The 22,141-nt window shown below is 43.7% G+C and overlaps 1 protein-coding gene across 2 annotated transcripts in view; it reads left to right on the top strand.

The window, feature by feature from the left end:
* LOC138261030 (metalloproteinase inhibitor 1-like) overlaps positions 1-18,982 on the top strand; it is a 73,616-nt gene extending 54,634 nt beyond the window's left edge. For both annotated transcript variants that reach the window (XM_069209646.1, XM_069209645.1), the window contains one exon: positions 17,126-18,982. In XM_069209646.1, coding sequence (XP_069065747.1) covers positions 17,126-17,296 — 171 coding nt within the window. In that variant the 3' untranslated portion in view covers positions 17,297-18,982. The remainder of the gene's footprint in view (positions 1-17,125) is intronic.
* The last annotated feature ends 3,159 nt before the right edge of the window (positions 18,983-22,141 follow it).

Raw genomic sequence — 22,141 nt, 5'->3', positions numbered from 1 at the left:
CTCATTCCATCCAACATACTAGAGACACTCTAGTAGACATATCAACGAGCAAACATTAATGCCTAGGTCTCACAACTCAAGCTAAATTGAAACAAAAGAAGACAAAATAGAAGTTTGAAAATGTGAATTCAATGAGAACCAAAGTATTACATTTTACAGGTGTGGGGTGCAACAAATGAGTAACAGCAAAAGAGAAACAAACTCCCAAAATATGAAGGGCTGTACAATATATTTGTTCATTTGAGTTGCCCTGACAGAATAATAAAAAATGGGCTAGAGTCTCATCAGTCATATTATAGCACGAACAAAACTTAAGATCATATTTATGGTTTAAGAAAGCCAGAGAAAACTGGAAACCAGATGTCCTTCCAGCCCACATATTCCCCAGTTTGCCTGCCCCATTTAGAGATTGGGGAACTGTTGGGTTTCTGCTGGTTGAGTCTCCGTTGGTTACACCATCATCATCATAACAAAGTTTATTTTGGATTAAAATCCATAAAACGACATACATCAAAATACATACCCACATAAATATGCAAAATATTAAAAATCAAGTCAGAAATGATAAACTATTGAAAAGATAATACACAGATCTTACACACTAAAAAGAAACAGTACAATGCCACAGAGGTTAACCAATATAAAAATAATAATTCAAAAACACTTGAAAGGGTGAGTAGCATTGGTTATCTGGCACACACATATCAATGATTCTGATACATTAAATAAATCTCCCACATGATAGATAAAGTTAACAAAGTTAAACTCAAAAAATAGAATCGTTAAATCAGCTTCTATCTTGCAGCACTAAATGCACCCATAAGAAACTTTGATGAAAAAAAAAAACTTTCTCTGTAGCTAAAAGTTGCAAATATAGTAAAGCGGGCCTCTCCTGATAAAAATGCTCATTTGAGAAAAGTAGTTTGATACATTTATGCTGTATAAAAATATAAAAAAGACATAACAATACAATATGCATGGTATCGCAAATGGAAATCATGTTACAGGAACAAATGGGGGGATCAGAACATTTGTACCATGTGCCCACTGGAGCAGTCAACTGATCAAATAAACCTAGCCTAAAATAAGTAAGTAACTGACTCAAGCGGCTGGGCATTTCCAAGAGGAGAGATGGCTCAATGCTCTTTCTTACAAAAGGCCTCTTTCAACTAAATAACATCCTGTCTGGTGATACTCTGGGGTTTAAGAAAAGCTCCAGTCTCCCAAGAGCTCTAAAGGTATCATTAACATATATCAGCCAAGTTATACTGGCAAGGTCATCTGGCCGCATACAATCTTGAATGACTAAGCTGTTAAGGCTCAAGTCAACCTTCAACCAAATGGCACATATAATAGGAGTGGTGCAAACAGATATAATCCCCAGTAGAACCCAATCCCAGCTCTTCATGTAAAATCTCAGGGCAGTGCTTTGTCTAGCGTCCAGGAGACCCCTTTAAGTGTATTCTCTGCCACCCCCAAAGAACCTATATTCACATAGCCCCATATATCAAAGCCAAAAGAAATGGGTATACATTTAGCTTCATAAATCTCCAACATGGTCCTCATGGGCTTATGACCTAAGCGGGATGAGAAGTCACACACGGCCGCACAGGCCCTCTTAATATTCCCTACATTTTTTTTGTTCAGGGGTTGCCAGTTAAGTTTGGAATCTATTAAAACTCCCAGATAGATAAAAGATTCCACCTTACTTATATTTTGACCCTGAAAATGAAAGGTTACACTTTTTGTACTTTTTGACCCCACAACCATCACATGTGACTTTTTAAAAATTGTAAGGAGATCCAAACAGGCCATGAAATTGACAAAAATATTTAAGAGCTTTTGCAGACTTTTACCAGTGCAGGCAATTAAAACAACATTGTACGTGTATAAAAGAGCAGGGAGTGGCCTACCCCCAGCTTTTGGCACATCAATCCTGCGCCCTAAGAGTGCCCTCTCCAGACGATTAACATACATAACAAAAAAAAGGGGGACAAAATACATACCTGATGGATGCGCCTCCCAAGTAAAAAGTGCTTACTGCATTCGCCGTTACTCCCATAGTGAACTGAAGCCATCAACCTCTGATGAAGTTGCCTCAGAAAATGTACCAGATTTGTATCCACTCCCATGGACCCCAGTTCTCTCCAAAGCTTCTCTATTCACTTTGTCAAAAGCAGAGCTTAGCTCTATAAATGTGAGATGCAGAGAGCCCATGTTTTGCCTGGATACATTTATTAACAATAAGATGAAGACTCAGGTTTTGTTCCACCATGCCCAGGCCTGGGTGATACCCATATTGAATGTCAGACTAAATATTCTGTTCTACCGCCCATTGAGTTAATCTGTTCAATATAACCCTACCAATTATGTTAACCTCAACCTCAATTAAAGAAATGGGTGTGTAACAAGATGGGACAGGGTACAATAATAGAATGATGCCTCAAGGCAGGGATGGAGCAGCTGATGGCAGTATTAGGATCAAGAGTGAGAAAAGGGGCCCAGAGGCCAATAAGGGACTTAAACAGGTCCCCGGGACACCATTCGCCCCGTGAGCCTTTTCTAAAGGAAGAGATGCAATTGCGTCTCTAACTTTTTCCCATGATAAAATAACAGTAGTTTCCTGGACCGGAAAAGAGGGTAAGTGAGTGGGCTCTTCACCATTATATAAGGCTGAAACATGGGACTCCCACGCCTGGTCAGGCTCATTCCCATTATATAAAGCTGAAGAATGGGACTCCCACACCTGGGCAGGCACTAAGACAGTCTGATCCCCTACTTTATCATCCTTAAAAAAGGAATGGTTAAACACTTTCCAGAACATCGCGCTGGACTTCTGACTACTGGCCTGGAGCAGGTCCTCCCATAATTTTTTTTTAAGTCCACCTTCCTAATTTGTAACACAGCTCTATATGCAGCTCTGCACTTTCTTACCTCCCACCATCCCAGTTTTTTTTTAAACGCAGGAAGGAGTGCCTTTTTGGCCCGTGTACAATCATTATAAAGCCAGCAGCAAAAAGTTGGAAGGGCCGACCTGGGCAGCTTTGACAAAACTTCATTAATATTACAACAAATCTTAACATATGTCAGTAAAATACTGTTGGGAGCCTCTATATTTAAACAGGTCTGGAATTCCTAGGGGCAGGATGCAATTAATGTAGCAAAAAACTGCTCAGGAATTATTTTACACCACTAAAGTCCACAACCCCGATCTGAGGACCTCACTTGGGGAAAGTAGCGACTAGATTCCCCGACTCAAAATCCCAGTGAAAACTGGCTGTATGTGGATTGTGATCACTAAAAACATTCAGGTTTACGGAAAAGGAGGAAAGTAAGGAGAACAAAACTGTGGAAACATAAATATAGTCAATATGGGACCCTCTCCCATGGCCTTTAAAAGTGGGGGTGGTATGTCCTTCTTGCAGGCTCTTTAAACTCAGGCGATTAACCAAACTGAACTCAGCTGACAAATTGTTCATGATATCCCCTTGTCTAGTGTGTCTACGCTGAACTTGGTTATGAAAATCTCCACCTTCTTGACCTTCCTCTTCATAGAGATAACAACCTTTACAGGGGTGCATATTAAACTCACCAAAGACCAAAAATGCTATATTAAGACCAGGGTGGGTTAAATAAAACGTATTAAGAAATAACATTAACAGGATCATAACATCCTCTGTTTCATTCCCATGTACCGCATTATAAACGTTGACACACAAAACCCCAGTGTTATTTTTAATTTTAAGAAACACCCATACCCGCAATCACTACCATACTATGGGCTAAATCTACCTTACCCAATATCATTAAACCCTCACTAGCCCTTTCACTTGACGAGGACAGAGCATTACTAGAGAAAAACACAAAACAAACCATATGAAATCCCCCACTTACGGCCCACGTTTCCTGAAAATATATAATATCAAAAGGAATAAGTGATTTCAACCAATCAGCCTCATCGGACTTCGCCCGCAGGCCAGCTATTTTCCAGGACATGACTTGAAGGGCTCTAAAAGATGTTACTGCCGAATAACAAGTACTAAGGCTAATATCCACCCCCAGTCAATCTTGCTTCTTCAGATCAGAAACTGTTTCAAAGCAGTTGGACAAGGCAAGATTAGGGTCTGTGTTCCCAACATGAATTCTATTAGCAATATCAGTTACCTTGTGGGAATCTAGTAGAGAAGCCGGTGAGGATGACCTCCGGTTTATAAAAGAAACACAGTGGTAGAATATTAATGCCATCATTGGCAATAGGTCCTGACACAAGCATACTAATTAGATGACCCTCCCTAAATTTGTTGGAGAAATTAACAACAATACAGTCCCCACCAATGGATTTAGAAGAATGGCCAATCCAGCTCACCCTACATTCCATGATTATTTAATCATATAACTGTGATCGACTGTCAGGTGGTGACCTCTCCATTAACCTTGTGGCCAACTTTATTTTTGAGTTGGTGGTAATCCTCTCTCACTGCTTGCACCTCAGGCGGAACACTGGCCAAAATTATTACATACAGCATGCAAGCGGGAGGAAGATGCAAAATATTGAAGGGTTACCCTTATGGGCAAGCCTGAGACAGAAAAGGTGGCCCTTGTGCAGATGTGGTTAAGGTAGCGTTGGAACACCCGTCAAGAAGCTGTACAATAAATTTAAACCGACAGCCCCCTTGACAGTAGAGCCTTGGACAACAAAACAATCATTAGGGATTTTATATATATTACCACAATCAACAGATGGGGCACTTACGGGGTTCACCCGCTGAGAGGCATCGTTTAGAGCTTGCGAACACTGACTAAGAGTGGGGTGTGTGACAATGTTCGATTCCCTCACACGGGCAATAATGACAGGTTCAATATGCGTTGGAATAGGGGTGGGTCTGCTGATCAAGGATTCACATTGATCTCTCAAGTGACCAACAGAACATACCAGGGATCCCACCTGGTCTTCCAACATGACCAGCCTATCTTTTCTAGAGCCTGTAAAATGTTTGCTTCTACAGAGTGTTCTGTATATTCTGGTGTCAGCTGACTTCCCCCTTTTAGATTTCTTTGAGTTGCTAGCAGTGGAATGTGAAGTGGGCACAAACACCCTTCTGCCGTCAATGCGTGTTGCAGTGAAATCACTTGCTAAATTTTCCACCTCCAGTACACCCTTGTTTTGGGCATCTGACGCAGCATCCAAGGCTATGGAAAGCAGACCAGCCCCTTCCCCCAGCAGAAGGTCTTGATTAGTAGGAGTCCCAGTAAATGAAACAGGTGAAACAGAAGATCCACCTACAATAGCTGAATCGAAAACTTGTTTTGAGTTAGTTATTTGTTCCTCCATGGAGGAAACCTCACTGGCAATAACTCCCACTGCATTATTTAAAAAAGTTAAAATCGAGCTACTAGTTCTAGGGCGCTTATCAGAAAGATTCTTCCCCTTGTCTTTCCTTTTCCCCATGGTTCAAGTAAAAAAAGCAAGTAATAAGTAGACCCAAACAGTACCTAGAACTAGCAAAAGCAAAAAAAGAAATTACACAAATGAAGACGAAACCAAGAGGGGAGGCTTAGCCTGACGGGCTGAGATGGGCCTGGTCGTGGCCCGGGCAAATGCCCGGACACATCCCTTTGTGGCAGAGTCCTTCAGGCATTCAAGTAGTCAAGACAGGCCCAGCCCACTAAAACCTTCTGTCAGCTGGGGGACCATGTCCCACCCCAGCCATATGGTCACCAGGTAGGCATGCAGGAAAACCAATCAGATAGCATCCCGCGCCACAGGCTCCCTGAGGTGATCAAATAGTCAAGGCAGGCTCCACCCACTAAATCCTTCAGTATGTACACCACGTTGACGAAGCCATCCATCAAACTTTTAATACATTGGCAGGAAATGCTGTGGAGGCTGTTCCAACAAATGTAAGGAATATCAGCTGGGGCGGCAGGCCTCCCTAAATTTGGAGGCCAGGTACTCTTTCAGGGTGATAAAGTATTTTAGTCCTTTGCCCTGATGGAGTAATAACGATGCTCTGAAGTCTAAACTATGCAGTGGAACCAATGTTATTAACCCTAAGCTCTAAGAGCAAATGTTTTAAGAAAATGGCTCTCACAGACTGCCGATTTATTCCATGTGGAGTAGCCCATGTATGTCAGCATCATAAGGGTCACTGCTTGCATGTGGCCTGAAGACCCAAAGGGCAGGTGATATTGTACAAAAGTTTGTTCGAGTAACCTCAGAGTAGTATTTCTTCTGGGCTTCGCAGTGAAAATGCCCTTGTCAATCTGTCTTGTCCAAGATATTTTAGCAGCCATTCTACTCCCCAAAAATTCAAAGTCCAAGACCTGCCTGAGGTTGTGGTTGCCTCAGAAAGATCAGTAGTGTTTGAAGGCCATAAAGGCTCACATTTGGCAGGTATCTATAACTGCCTGCAAAAAATAGGAGAGATATTTTATCACCTGGCAGTGTGGGCTGTCATTAATGTGATCATGCAATTCATGTACAGTGTGAAAAGAGTGGAGGCCAGGGCACCATCGTGGCACACTCTTATTGACACTAATCATATCAGTGGTCTCCCCAATGATACCCCATCTAACTTTTGCAAAGTTGTTGGTGTGAAGTAGAATAATCAATATTAACAGTTTGTGGGAATGCCCAAACCCTGAAGTTCTTCTTACAACATGGAGTGGACCACTGTAAAAAATGCTGATTTTCACTTGACAAATGCCTTGGGTAAAGCTTCATTGTTCAGTCATACATATTTACAAATTAGCTTAAAAAGCCGAAAACCTCGTCAACCATGCTAACATTTTTCTTGCATCCGGTTTGGCAGTGAGACAGAGTGTTCATTGTATTCATTGAACTTGGCTCGTCACAGACTAATTGTTCCCTTAACTAATCTCAGAACCATTTCCCTGTTGCTTTTTTACCAGGATGTTTAGCTTGGATAATATACCAAGAAGTAATTTAGAAACTGTCAGTAAGACTTTGGGTCAAATGCAAGACTTTCAGGTCATAAACTGCAACCAGTATTTTTTCGACTAGTGAAGTTTTTTAAGAAAATCCGAATGGTAGTGGGGTGGAATCTTACCTACCTCATGCATAACAGTGCTAACAATCAATGATATAAAGATTGTAGGTGATGACTAGCGAGGTAAGCAAGAATCAGCAGCACTATTTACTGTAAATCCTGAAGAAGGCCACTGTCCACCAAGGCTTTCTTGGTACCTTATGATGTTCCATAGTTGTCATCATCTCAAAACCAGTTCCTTAACTAAGGGGAGATTTTAAAAGTTGCAGAATATATGTATGCAAAATATATTTCTGTAGATTGCAATAAAGAGCACTCAGCTCTATTGATACCCATTAGCCATGCTTTCCTTCTTTACTGATGTGATGTTATGGGCATCTTCTACATGACAGCTCTAATTCATCCAGCACCTCTGTCACTAATATTAAATAGGTTCTTCAGTGGGGCCTGGAAGACTTAAACTATTTGACTTTGGTTCTGTAGGTATTTGTATTGCTTCCCCATACCGAGAATTGTATGTTGATGTCATGCCTCAGCCTGGGATTTCTCTATTCAATTGTTGGATGATACTAAAGTACTATGATCTTCCTCATTCCCTTTTCTTTTCTGCCTCCTTGGGTTTTTATCTCTGACACCAAGATTACCTTTAACCTGTATATTGTTTGCCTACATGTTAGTCACACTTTCTGCGATGGTTCCACAAAAGGTTTAAGTCTTAGATTTTTACAGAGGAGATCTTCGAGAAATGGCTAAGGTAATTCCTTCATGAAGGTACAAGGTATTTGGAGTACTAAGAAACAGCTGCTGTTCATGTGAACATGTGCCTGTTAGATATATTTGAGGCTGTACAATGATACCATAACATGTGAACACTGCAGCTAAATTATGGTCAGAGCAATAGTGGTAACTCACTTTGTTTATTAATTATTGAACATGTATGAAGGTCCTCAGCACTCCAGTGGAGTATCTGGGTCATTTGGTATGTGAAACACACAAAAAGTGATAGAAGAAATGCCTGCAACTTGTTTAACCACTGTCAGTCGCTCGGGGTAGCATTCCAAACCATCATTCTTCTGCCCACCATGCCACCTCAGATTAAACCCAACAACACACACATTAGTCCTGATCCTGCTTAATATGAAAAGTCCAGCCCAAACTGCAAGATCAGCTCGTCTCCAAACCAGAAAGCAAGCATTACTCCCATTACCTTTTGCATGGTCATTTGGTACATGCACACAGCATGGCCTTCTGCTCCACCTGAATCATTCCTAAAAACAGTGATCCTCCACTGGTTCCAAATAAAATCAGTGGCAGAAACAGCAGATATCTCCATAGTTTCAAATATGCCCAGTAGATTATGAATACAAGTTTACTAATCAGAAACTTTGCCTCAAAGCAACTAAAGATATTAGAAGGATAAATTGGTCACTCAAAAGGTGTTCTTTATCTACTTATGAGTATTCAGGTTCATATTAAGCTTCAGGCTCAAATATGTGTGTGTAATTTGTCAAAAATGTATTTTTTGCTCTTCAGTTCAAGTAGATATCTGTTGCCTGATTTTATTGAGAATTGTACCCAGGTTTGGTGAGCTGTATGCTTGGGTGCTTTGTTTGTCTCATGTGCAGTGTGGCTTTTACCATGCTACTTCAAGCATGCCTCATAAAGAAAAGAAGCACTGACAAAACCAATTTGTCTTTCTTATGTAAGAGGTATTGGCTTTGCCAATATGTTTTAGCCATGCTACACAACATCGTGGCTGCTGTTCAGCATGGCTAAACTTTAGTGGGGTAAAGGAGAGTGGCATGGAGTGTTGTAAAATGTGGTAGAAGAGAGTGTCATGGAGTAGTGTAGAGCAGAGTGGGGTGGCATAGAGGGTGTTGTATAGAGTGGAGTACAGTGTTCCATAGTAGAGTGGTGTAAAGCATACTAAATTGGCTTAAAATTGAGTGCGTAGAGTGGAGTAGTGTAGGAGAGTGGAAAAGCATAGAGTGAAATTGAGTGTTGTAGAGTGGAGTGGCATAGAGTGGAGTGGCATAGAGTAGAGTGGCACAGAGTAAAGTGGTGTACAGTAGAACAGAGTGATGTAGAATGGAGTGGGTTAGACTAGAGCTGTGTGGAGTGGCATAGAGTAGAGTGGTGTACAGTGACATAGAGAGTAATAGAATAGAGTGGAGTAAAGTGACATGCAGTGGCATAGAGGGAGTTGCTTAGAGCTTCGTAGAAAGGAGTATTGCTGTAGAGTGGAACAGAGTGGAACACAGTGGAGTAGAGTGTCATAGATTGGAGTAGAGTTTAATGGAGTAGACCATCATTAAATGGAGTGGTATAAAGTACGGTGTTGCAGAGTTGCCTGGAATAGAGTGCATTGGTCTTGAGTAAAGTGGTGTAGAGTGCAGTGACATAGATTGTAGTGGAGTAGAGTGGCATACAGTGGAGTGATGCAGAGAACAATGGCATACAGTCCAGTGGTGCAAAGGAGAAATGGCATAGAGTGCAGGGATATAGAGTGTAGTGGTGTAGAGTGCAGTGGTGCAGAGTGGAGTCTTGTTGAGTTCAGTGTTGGAGAGTGCAATCTCGCAGAGTAGAGTTTCATAGAGTGCAGTGGGGCAGAGTAGAGTGGCATAGAGTGGAGCAGAGTAGAGTGGTGTAGAGTCCAGTTGTGCAAAGTAAGACAGAGTGGTGTAGAGTGCAGTGACATAGAGTGCAATATTGTAGAGTGCACTGGTGCATAGTAGAGCAGTGTTGAGCTCAGGCAAAGAGAGTGCAGTCTTGCAGAGTAGAGTGTTATACAGTGGTGCAGAGTAGAGTTGCGTAGAGTATAGTGGTGCAGAGTAGAACAGAGTGGTATAGAGTGCAGTAGTGTAGAATGCCAGAGGTCACAGTGGTGCAGTGTGCAGTGGCATAGATTGCAGTGATGCAGAGTAGTGGCACTGAGTTCAGTGGCCAAGAGTGCAGTCTTGCAGAGTAGAGTGGGATAGAGTGCAGTGGTGCAGAGTAGAACAGAGTGGCGTAGCATGCAGGGCGTAGAGGACATTAATTTTGACTAAAGTGGTGTTGAGTGCATTGACGTAGTGGTGCAGAATAGAGTGGTGCAGCCTATAGTGCAGTGGCGTACGGTGGCACAGAGTGGTGTAGTGTGGTATAGAGTGCAGTGGTGTAGAGTAGATTGTTTCAGAGTAGAGTGAAGCGACATAGAGTGGTGCAGAGTAGAGTGGCATAAATTGGAGTGGCGCAGAATGGAGTAGAGTGGCATAGAGTGCAGTGGTATAGAGTAGATTGTTTCAGAATAGAGTGAAGAGGCTTAGAGTGGAGTGGCTCAGGATAGAATTCAGTGGCATAGAGTATCCACGTCAATTTCATTGGTGCAGAGTTCAATTGCATAGAGTGCAGTATTGCAAAGTAGAGTGGATTGGCGTAAAGTGGATTGGAGTCAGGTAGAGTGGAGTGGCCTAGACAGGACCGGTATAAAGTGCAATGGTAAAGAGAGCAGTGGTGCATAGTAAAGTGGAGTAGAGTGCACTTGCATAGAGTAGAGTGGTGCAGAGTACAGTAGAGAGGCATAGAGTAAAGTGGCTTAGAGTGTTGCACCAGATGCCACAAGTGCTTAAGCTGCCACTGGTGGTATGCTATTGTTGTTTTGACATAGGGAAGATGTTTAAGGCTGTAGTGTACATAATGTAGTTGTTTTGTAGGCTCCTATTTGTAGTTTTCCAGAAAGTAGTAATCTGTGTTGTCTAGGTTTTTATGGCATAGTGCTAGTGCACATGTTGCACATATTGAGGAGATTGCTTCTTAAGTGTAGTTGTGTAGGCTACACCTTTTGGTTTGCCAATGTGTGTTGTTATTAAAAGGGTTTGATACTCTGACTTGCTGACTGTAAGCATACAGATCATTAGAAATTCACTAGAAGGTCACATTAATCGAAAGGCAACAGTGCTTTGTTAGAAGAACATAGAAATGAATATGTGTTGCCAGAGAAAGTGTGTGAACCTCCTCCCTGCAGGCCTGCTTTAAGGGTTATGGTGCAGCCTTGTAAGCTGGAGCACAGGAGGGGCATGAACGGGCTTCATGGGGAGATTAATCTACATTCCTCTAACTTTCCTATAGAAATTTTCACTTTGAAGTCACAGAGAGAAACGTAAACACTGAGCACCTTCAGAAGATGGAGCCTGACATGTGACCTTAGTATTTAAATGCAAAGAGAATGTGACAAGATAAGAATAAGATTTAAAGGCCTGTTTACTGAAAGCGAGAGATCAGAAGGATATAATAAACAAGGTTTGGGCAATGGCAGGGACAAATTCAAGCTGGACAGCCTAAAACAAATAGATCCTGCAAATGGAAAGCGAGGAAAAGTGAGTTATAAACCACAAAGCGACCCTTGACCCTAGGGTAGGTCGCTTCCCCCGCCGCTGCAGCTCCACCTGCCCAGGCTCCTGCCACCTCCCAGCAAAACCGTAAGTGCTCCCTGTGCTCCCCCCGTCCAGCCCCTCGTTACTCACCTCTGTCTCCTTAACTCTCTCTCCTCCAACTTTTTTTCGTACCACTGCTGTCCTCTCTCTGTCCATTTCCCTTCGCTTTCTGCTCTTCCTTCTGGTAGCCATTTTCCTCTGTCTTCTGCTCCTCTTCTGTAGCCCATTTTCTTTGTGTTCTGCTCTTCTCCTGTGCTCTTCTCCTCCTCTGCACCCCATACTTCGTGTTCTTTTCTTCTTTTGTGTTCTTCTCCTCTTCTGCACCCGATCCTTCGTGTTCTTTTCTTCTTCTGTGTTCTGCTCTTCTTCCTCACCGCATTTTCCTCTTGTTCTGCTCTTCCTCCTCACGGCATTTTCTTCTGTGTTCTGCTCTTCTATCTCACCGCATTTTCTTCTGTGTTCTGCTCTTCTTCCTCACCGCATTTTCTTCTGTGTGCTGCTCTTCTTACTCACCGCATTTTCTTCTGTGTTCTGCTCTTCTTCTTCACCGCATTTTCTTCGTGTTCTGCTCTTCTCCTGTGTTCTTCTCCTCTTCTGCACCCCATCCTTCGTGTTCTTTTCTTCTTCGGTGTTCTTCTGGTGTTCTTCTCCTCTTCTGCACCCCATCCTTCGTGTTCTTTTCTTCTTCTGTGTTCTTCTGGTGTTCTTCTCCTCTTCTGCACCCCATCCTTCGTGTTCTCTTCTTCTTCTGTGTTCTTCTGGTGTTCTTCCCCTCTTCTGCACCCCATCCTTCGTGTTCTTTTCTTCTTCTGTGTTCTTCTGGTGTTCTTCTCCTCTTCTGCACCCCATCCTTCGTGTTCTTTTCTTCTTCTGTGTTCTTCTGGTGTTCTTCCCCTCTTCTGCACCCCATCCTTTGTGTTCTTTTCTTCTTCTGTGTTCTTCTGGTGTTCTTCTCCTCTTCTGTGTTCTTCTCTTCTTCTGTACTCCTCCCTTCTCTTCTTCTGTGTTCTTCTCTTCTTCTGTACTCTTCTCTTCTCTTCTTCTGTATTCCTCTCTTCTCTTCTTCTGTAATCCATCTCTTCCCTTCCCTCTCTTCTTTCCCTTCTCTTCTATCTGACCCCCACGCCCCGCCCTCTGCTTTCCCGCCGCCACGACCCGTTCGGCCCGCCCCCAGCTCCCATTCGTCGCCCCCCTCCCGCCTCCCACCCCCAGCTGACCCCTCCTCCCCCCCTCCCTCTTATGGCACCCACTGCGCGGCAGAGACAGCGACCCTTGACCCTAGGGTAGATCGCTTCCCCCGCCGCTGCAGCTCCACCTGCCCAGGCTCCTGCCACCTCCCAGCAAAACCGTAAGTACTCCCTGTGCTCCCCCGTCCAGCCCCTCGTTACTCACCTCTGTCTGCTTAACTCTCTCTCCTCCACCCTTTCTTCGTACCCCTGCTGTCCTCTCTCTGTCCATTTCCCTTTGCTTTCTGCTCTTCCTTCTGGTAGCCATTTTCCTCCGTCTTCTGCTCCTCTTCTGTAGCCCATTTTCTTCGTGTTCTGCTCTTCTCCTGTGCTCTTCTCCTCCTCTGCACCCCATCCTTCGTGTTCTTTTCTTCTTCTGTGTTCTTCTCCTCTTCTGCACCCGATCCTTCGTGTTCTTTTCTTCTTCTGTGTTCTGCTCTTCTTCCTCACCGCATTTTCCTCTTGTTCTGCTCTTCCTCCTCACCGCATTTTCTTCTATGTTCTGCTCTTCTTCCTCACCGCATTTTCTTCTGTGTTCTGCTCTTCTTCCTCACCGCATTTTCTTCTGTGTTCTGCTCTTCTTCCTCACCGCATTTTCTTCGTGTTCTGCTCTTCTCCTGTGTTCTTCTCCTCTTCTGCACCCCATCCTTCATGTTCTTTTCTTCTTCTGTGTTCTTCTGGTGTTCTTCTCCTCTTCTGCACCCCATCCTTCGTGTTCTTTTCTTCTTCTGTGTTCTTCTGGTGTTCTTCCCCTCTTCTGCACCCCATCCTTCGTGTTCTTTTCTTCTTCTGTGTTCTTCTGGTGTTCTTCTCCTCTTCTGTGTTCTTCTCTTCTTCTGTACTCCTCTCTTCTCTTCTTCTGTGTTCTTCTCTTCTTCTGTTCTGTTCTCTTCTCTTCTTCTGTATTCCTCTCTTCTCTTCTTCTGTAACCCATCTCTTCCCTTCCCTCTCTTCTTTCCCTTCTCTTCTATCTGCCCCCCTCTTCCCCCGCCCTCTGCTTTCCTGCCGCCACCACCCGTTCGGCCCCGCCCCCCGCTCCCATTCGTCGCCCCCCCTCCCGCCTCCCACCCCCAGCTGACCCCTCCTCCCCCCCCTCCTTCCTCTTATGGCGGCCGCTGTGCAAGCCCGTCTGCGCCCGTCCGCACCTGGACCGCGCCCAGTGCCACGACCCCTGGCCCCCAGCACTCCCAAACCCCGCAGCGCTGCTACGACCCCACCTACTTCCACGCACTCAACCCTGGACACTCTAGAACCTGCTTCCAAGCCAACCCGAAACGCACTCATGGACCCTTCGCATGCCTTACCTGCAAGCACACCTTCCCGGCGACTGCACCCCGCCCGCCCGCCAGCCCACGCGCCAATAACCACCTCAAATGCATCCTCATCAACGCACGCTCCGTCCACAAGCACGCCATTGAACTACGGGACCTCCTGGACTCCACCGCACCGGACGTCGCCTTCATCACTGAGACCTGGATGAACGCCTCCTCGGCCCTGGGCACCTGGGCGCCTGGGACAACTCTTGGTGGCCCACGGCCCTATGCACCGCACCAACCCCCTCAGACCACGCACGCAACCTAGGATTCATCCTGGACCCGCTTCTCACCATGACCAAACAAGTCAACGCTGTATCGTCTTCCTGCTTCCTCAATCTCCGCATGCTCCGAAAGATCTTCCGCTGGATCCCCACCGACACCAGAAAAACTGTGACCCACGCCCTCGTCACAAGCCGCCTGGACTACGGAAACACCCTATACGCAGGAACCACCACAAAACTCCAGAAACGTCTTCAGCGAATACAAAACGCCTCCGCTCGCCTCATCCTCGACATACCCCGCAACAGCCACATCTCCGCCCACCTGAGACACCTGCACTGGCTACCCGTCAACAAAAGGATCACCTTCAGGCTCCTCACCCACGCACACAAAGCCCTCCATAACAAGGGACCCGAATACCTCAACCGTCGCCTCAGTTTCTACACGCCCACCCGTCAACTTCGCTCAGCCAACCTCGCACTCGCCGCCGTCCCTTGCATCCGCCGCACAACAGCAGGTGGGAAATCCTTCTCCTACCTGGCGGCCAAGACATGGAACTCCCTCCCCGCCAACCTCAGGACCACCCCTGACCACTTCGCATTCCGGAGGCAGCTCAAAACCTGGCTCTTCGAGCAGCAGTAACCACCTCCCCTAGCGCCTTGAGACCCTCACGGGTGAGTAGCGCGCTTTATAAATATTATTGATTGATTGATTGAAAGCCAATGGTAAGCAGTTGTGATGCTATTAATTGTGTTTGACCAATGACTTTGTGTTTCACCACTGCGCATATTAGTTGCTCAATGTTCACCAGTAGCACATTATGGGGGTTATTCTAACTTTGGAGGAGTGTTAATCCGTCCCAAAAGTGACGGATATACCACCAGCCGTATTACGAGTTCCATAGGATATAATGGACTCGTAATACGGCTGGTGGTAAATCCGTCACTTTTCCGTCACTTTTGGGACGGATTAACACCTCCTCCAAAGTTAGAATAACCCCCTATATGTTTTGTTCAGTTTAGCTGCCTATTGGCTTTAACATGGAGTTAGACATTACCCTCTGTATTCAGCTTAGCTGCCTATTGGCTTTGACATGATATTAGACATTACATTTTGTATTCAGCTAAGCTGCCTATTGGCTTTGACATGACATTAGACATTACATTTGATATTTATGTTAGCTGCCTATTGCCTTTAACGTGGAGTTAGACATTGCAGTTGAGAATCCAAGCTGTATTTTTCCAAGCTATGTTTTTCCACAAGATGAACCAAGCTGTTTTCTTCACACCAGACTAGACCTGATAAGAGAGAGTACATTTGGTGTTTTCCTTTCTGCTCAGGCTTGGGAAGAGGAGCAGTATAGGAGATCTGGCCAGTCTCCAAAGGCTTGCGTCGTTTTCCAGAGTATGAGAGGAGGAGGCACGCTTTTGTAAGGATGACTCAGTGCTACAGTGAGTTAGATTCGAATCTGCTTGACTTCAGGCTGGAACTAGGCGCCAGTTGCCAGTCTCCCGTGTGGGTAGATAATCTCTTTCTCGCAGTTGACCGGAGTCATCAACTTGCAGACCCCAGAAAGATGAAGCTGAAGATAGGTCCTACTTGCTCATACGGTGATGAATTTTAATTTTTATGCTTTGCTAATATAATCATATAAAGGTATATATATCAGCTGTGTACATTGCAACTAAGAAGTACTGTGATATATTTTGTTTTCATTGCTGCGACTACTTTTACTCTTTTGAACGTGTGCTTGAAGTCTATTAATTCGTCTCTCAAGAACTTGTGGGTGGGGAAGAATTAACAACAATAAAAGTCTTCTTTGAACTCAGAAGTGCATTCCAGAGAGGTTCTGTAAGCTCTGATATGAGATAAGTAGGAAAGCAGAACAGCAGTGTGCAAAATGCTTTCCTAGGTAAACATTTTGAATGTCCCAAAATGTTAGTAGCAAACCAGACAGCTATGCTGTCTGGTAGGCTTCAACCTAAAAACACTCCTTTAAGATGAGAAGTGGTGCTGGATATAGTTGTAAAAATTGTAAAGCATGAAAACTGCTGCACTTCAGAGCACTGGCTTTAATGGAATCTCCTTGCTTAAGGAGAACTATATGGTTAGTTTGAGACAATTTAATCTTGCTATTGATTATTCCTCATAGGGTCCTATTATAAGTGAGCTGTAGCAGTATCTTGGTGGAGGGATATTGCTTCTGCCAATCACATCTGCCACACTGTTCAAGCATCACAAATTACTTGGTGCAGGAACACAGGGCCTAATTCTACTGGGTGTGGAAAGAACCCAGTAAAATCTAACATGGATCCGGGGGAATGGGGAGACTGTGAGCACAATGTTGCCTGACCCTTGCCAAGCCATTTTCCGTGGCATGGAGATGATGGAAACGGTCCCCTACCTACCAACAGACTTCTCTCAGAGCAGGTGGTAAATGGGAGAAAAATAAAGGGACCATTATACATATTTGAATAGTGATCCTCATGTTGTTTTGATCCATTAAAACTGGTGGGCTGGATTTAGGCTGGCAATGTTCATTTCAGACACTAGTTATCTCCACACTTCTAACAGGTTGACTTGTAATTGGCCTCTAATGCGGTTGTAGGAAGTGTATGACGCCCTACTTGCCACGGACTGTCCACTGTGATTCATATGTAAAGAGCACAATAAAAAGCGTTAAAATGCCAAAAAGAAATTAGCAAAAGTTAACATTGTAACAGGTCTAATCAGCCCATCGCAAATTGTCTTTATGTGCATTGGAACAATTTTCTGTGACAAAATCTATATTCTGGGAGTTGTATAAAAAGCATTGAGAACTGCTTTTAAAAAATGTCATCTGAAGAGTTATTTTGCTATATTTTACTCTAACCAAAATCTGTAGTTTTCATGTTAGCTTAGTTTCATCTTAATGACTGTGTTTTTTTTTCTCGTTCATTTAGATCTGTTCCCAGTGGGAATGCAGAGAAGATCCATACAATTATTGCAGATTAAATGGAGATAGCCCATGGGATTTCTACCCAGACCCACAGCTAGATGGTCTAGAACTGAACGATCAAATGTGTGCACTTGATATGAATGGTGAATGCACTTGGCAGCCAGTTGACACCTAGCTCTCAACCTCATCCACATCATAGTGGAAGGAAACAGAATAGCATAGATCCATTGCATGTCTTTGAAGGTAACACACTAATCAGAAAATCAGAATGGAGTTCCTATAGTTCCAAATTACCTTAGTCACATAAAGCCAGCTCAGACATGCAAATCTAACCTGTAATTGGATTGATCAGTCCTCTACAGATGTCCAGGGAGAGAAAAAGCAGTCAGAGAAAACAAGTTGAGCCCATGTGACTGCATAATATGGTGAAATGCAACAAGTTCTTCTCAGTGAAGACTGTTGTTCTCTTGCCTCTAACATCGTAACCTCCTTTATTTGCACCCCGAAAGAATCCAAACTCATCACAGCAATTTCCAGTGCTTGAAATGGAAATCTAGAAATGTGTGTACTCCCTATTCCTGAGTACCTGTTAGTTACTCAGAAGTGCAGATTCTCTTCAGTTAAAAGTATTGCACTCCTGCTGAGAAGTGCCAGTCCTCGCCCTTTTAAGTTAAAGAAGTGCAGGTACTCAGTACCTGACTGTGCTCACCCATGGAAAGCACTTGCAATGTCACCAAGTGGACTTAAACTCTTAGGGTCGTCCTCACAGAATTCTACCAAAAGGAACTCTTTGAACACATCTCATTGAATAGTGATGATGTAGCAAGGTCGATGATTGTGAACTGATTTTATTAAGATGACAAATGCTATGCAATTATGTGACCTCACAGTGCCATGAATCGTTTTGAGTAGTGAACTGTGACTAAGCAGAATCATTACATTCTGCTAAAACCAACTGAAACATGCAAACTACATATTGAGTGAGATAAGCCAGCAGAGAGATCCCTATGGATTGGATGAGCAGATTTGAGGACAGATACAAAAGAAGCAAATTTGTTCAAAAGTTCTGATATCAAAGTTCAGTTTATCAAAAACTAGTATATAATGAAATGATCATAAGGCTCTTGATAGCAGATCCTTATTCGCAGTAGTGAAATTAGGCTCCAACAGCATAATAATTTCAAGATTTCCATCTTCTTTCATATGTATATCTGTTTCCATGCACTGTAAGAAACTTAACAATAATCATTTATATACATATCATTTCTCTTTTGCTCCCTTCCTTTTCATTTATTGAACGGAAAATATCACAATTCCTTCCACTTTTCTGGTTTATTTTGCCTGTATCCGACCTCCACACTTGTCTTCATTCTGCATGTTCAGACCTCAATGCTCTCAATAAATCAGAGCGACACATATTGTCCCTTTCTTTATGTTCTCGCAATTCCTATTGAAGATGGTGATCATGCAATAAGAAGGTTACCAAAAGGACCAAAACCCTTAACCCTGTAGGAAAATCACAAGATACGTGATATTCCATATGTCCTTGTTCACCACACTCTTGAATCAGAGGGTTTGCAAACGCTAAAACCCTTTGCGCATCTGGCCTTAGTTCCTCGTGTTTGACACTTGTCTCAAGGATGCTGTTGATTCCTTTGTGAGTGGCCGAACTTAAGTTTATTGAAATAGAGTGATAGATTTAGTTTGTGAATTGCATCTTTGTTCCTTTTTTATATTTTAAGCATGTTGAATACAAATAACTTAAAAACGAATCTTATTGATCAACAATTATGTCCTCATTGTCGCCTGTGATGATTTGTAGTGGGTGTTGCAGCATTTAAAAAAGGCTAATACAAAATTACCATTTTTCCTTATCTTTGTTGTTATCATGAACTCTAATTGATTTGTTAATATGCAATGGGAAGATTTGTACACAATATAGACATGAGAGGCTCAGCATTATAGCTAATCCATCGACAGCCCACGGAGTAGAATGTACTCTGAAATTGGGCTCAATCTTTTTCTAAATTTTGCTTAACCCTATTGGCGGTAGGCCTCTCCCCCCAGTGTTAAGCCTCTTTTTGGGATATTTGAGGTAGTTCACTCTTAGGCCTCCATAACCTTTTGACTACATAAACTATCCACGCCAAACTTGTGTCCTCTTTTTTAAACATCCTGGGATTCTAAAGGTACCAATGGATTGTGGATTCCCCTGGAGGGGACTGAGAAAATAGGCAGTTTCTTGTGAAAAATAGGGAAAAGTGCCCCAGATACAAGTGTTGTTTTTCCCCCCTAAAAATGGCATCCATCAATGATTTGCTGTACTAAAGTTACCATCTTCACAGCTTTCAGAAACATGCAGAGCTGAATCAAAAAACCTAATTTTGTACCACGGTTTTGGGATTTTTCAAAGAGGTAGCGAATTTTCCCTATTTTTTGTGCTCTCAACCCATTTCCTGTTTGTGGTGGAAAACAGGATGAAACCCCTGGGTGATCTAGAAAATCTATAGATTTGTAGATCCTTCACAGTTTTCTCAAGGAAAATAACTGTTGAAATAAAGAAATATTGAAAATGAATAGGAAAAAATAGGCATTCGTGACATTTTCATCTGTAACTTTTTGTCACAATGGTAGATTGACAAAAGCAATATGCCATTACTTCTACTAGACCCTTTTGGTTGTGGGGATATATAGGATTTGTAGTTTCTCCAACAACCCAAAGTACCTAGAGCAAACAACTCAGCTGCACTATACAATGTTTTTTCATTGAGTACACAGTATAGACCAATTCTTATAGCGAAATAGGGAAATTGAATAAAAGTTCTCAAGGAAACATATGTATTTCTGAAATGGGCACAAAATGTAGAGTTCAGGAGTAGTGGTCATTTTTGCATCTCCAAGTTTGTGGGTATCTGTACTAGCGTATGATTTAGAGGGTACTTTTCAAACTGTCATCTTTCTTATACACTGTCTTATATTTCAAAGTCACAAATGCAGCAAAATTCAGTTGGTAATAACAAATGTTCTACTATTCTATGCTCCTACAAGTCTCTCAATAAAAATGGTACCTCGCTTGTGTGGGTAGACCTAGTGCCCACAACAGGAAATAGCCCAAAACAAAACATGGATGCATCACATTTTTCCACCCAATTGTGGGTAGCTCTAGATTTTGGACCCTAGCTCAGCTGGCAGCGAGGGAAACCTAGCCACCCTGTCCATTTGTGAATACAAGACACCTGGGGTTATCCAGAGTGGGCTGACTTGCATGGCTCTTGCCACATTTTTCTACCCAGAATCCCTTGAAAACCTAAATTTTGTACTTAAAAAATTAAATTTTCCTCATATTTCTATGATGGAAAGTTCTGGAATCTGTGGGGAGCCACAAACTTCCTTCCACCCAGCATCCCCCCAAGTCTCCCAATAAAAATGGCACCTCACTTGTGTGGGTAGACCTAGTGCCCGTGACAGGAAATGGCCCAAAACGCAACATGGATGCAGCACATTATTCCTCTGAAAACGGACCCCCTTTTACCAATGAGAGCAGCTCTAGATTTTGCACCCTAGCACAACTGCCACCTATGAAAACCTAGCCAAACTGTATATTTTCCAAAACTAGACACCTGGGGGAATTCAGGATGGTGTGACTTGCGTGGATCCCATTAACCCAGTTATTTTTTTTTTACCCACAATGCCCTGTAAATATCAAACTTTGCCTGAAATCTAAAATTTTCCCTGCATTTCTGTGATGGAAACTCCCAGTATCCACAGGAATCCACACAATTGCTACCACCAAGCATTGCCCCTCCTGTGCCATTAAAAACGCTGCCCCACTTGTGTAGCTGGGCCTAGTGCCATAACAGGAACGGATCATACCAAGGACAATGGGAGCCCTTGGGTGGAGACTCCTAGTGAACTCAGTTGGATCCGTTCCTGTCGCTGGCACTGGGCCCAGCCACACAAGTGGGACAGAGTTTTTATCTGTACAGATGTAGCAATGCTGGGTGCAGGAAGTTTGTGGATTACTGTGGATTCCGGAAGTTTCCATCACAGAAATGTAGGGAAAATGTGTGACTTCAGGCAACGTTGAAGGTTTGCAGGGCATTGTGGGTAAGAGAATGGTGTGGGATGCATGTGAAGCACACAACCTTGGACCCCTCCAGATGTCCAGTTTTCAGAAGTGTCTGGTAGGTTTTTCCATGTGGCAACCTACCCAAGCCCAAAAAGTGCAGCCATTCACCATTGTAAGTGGGATGTTATTGGGAGTTAGCCAAACTCTCCTAGCCCATATGTAAAATCAACACCAAAAAGAGTCAAATGTCCTCTTGGTTGCCATTGGGAGGAGATGCTTCAGACTACAGGGAGAGCAGAAAGGCTGTTGCCCCCTTTAGTTGGGTAGGGGGCATAACCATGCCCATGGTGGTGGGCAGCTCCAACCCTCCATATATGTTTTTAATCCTGGGCTGTCCGGCTCCCCCAGGCTGATTGGGAGTAATTAAAACCATGTGTCCCCCCAAGTGGGCAGAAAGAATGTTTCCCCATTTATTTGGGGTGGGGCCATGGCCATGTCCATGGTGGGTAGCTCCCACCCCTCTGTTTTTTTTTACAAAAAATATTCCCTGGTGTCTAGTGGGCTTTAGTTCCCCCTGGGGACAGATTTGGGGTTATTACCCCACCTGACCATAGACTGTGTCCATTTTTGGGGGGATGTGGTCATTGGCAATCTGGGCAATACCCCCAAAAACAAACTACCTGGGTGCCTAGTGGGCTTTCTGCCTCCCCGGGGGGGCAGATCAGGGGTAATGGGGAAGTTCTTCCTCCCAGCTCCCACGGTTGTTTTTAGGGACAAGAAATCCCTCTGGTGCCCACACCAGAGAGATTTCTTGTCTCGTATCCAAGAATGGCTTGGAGCCATCCTGTGCACACGAGCACCGCAACGTCGGACAGCTTAGAGGCGTCCAACACATAGAAGGGGTTAAAGAAGTGAGGTCCCAGCTGGACCACCAGATGGGAGCACTTCGTA

Source organism: Pleurodeles waltl, chromosome 10 (assembly GCF_031143425.1).
Source record: "Pleurodeles waltl isolate 20211129_DDA chromosome 10, aPleWal1.hap1.20221129, whole genome shotgun sequence".
NCBI classification, from domain to species: domain Eukaryota; kingdom Metazoa; phylum Chordata; class Amphibia; order Caudata; family Salamandridae; genus Pleurodeles; species Pleurodeles waltl.
The sequence above is the reverse complement of the archived record's forward strand: the minus strand, read 5'-3'. Positions and strand labels throughout refer to the sequence as shown.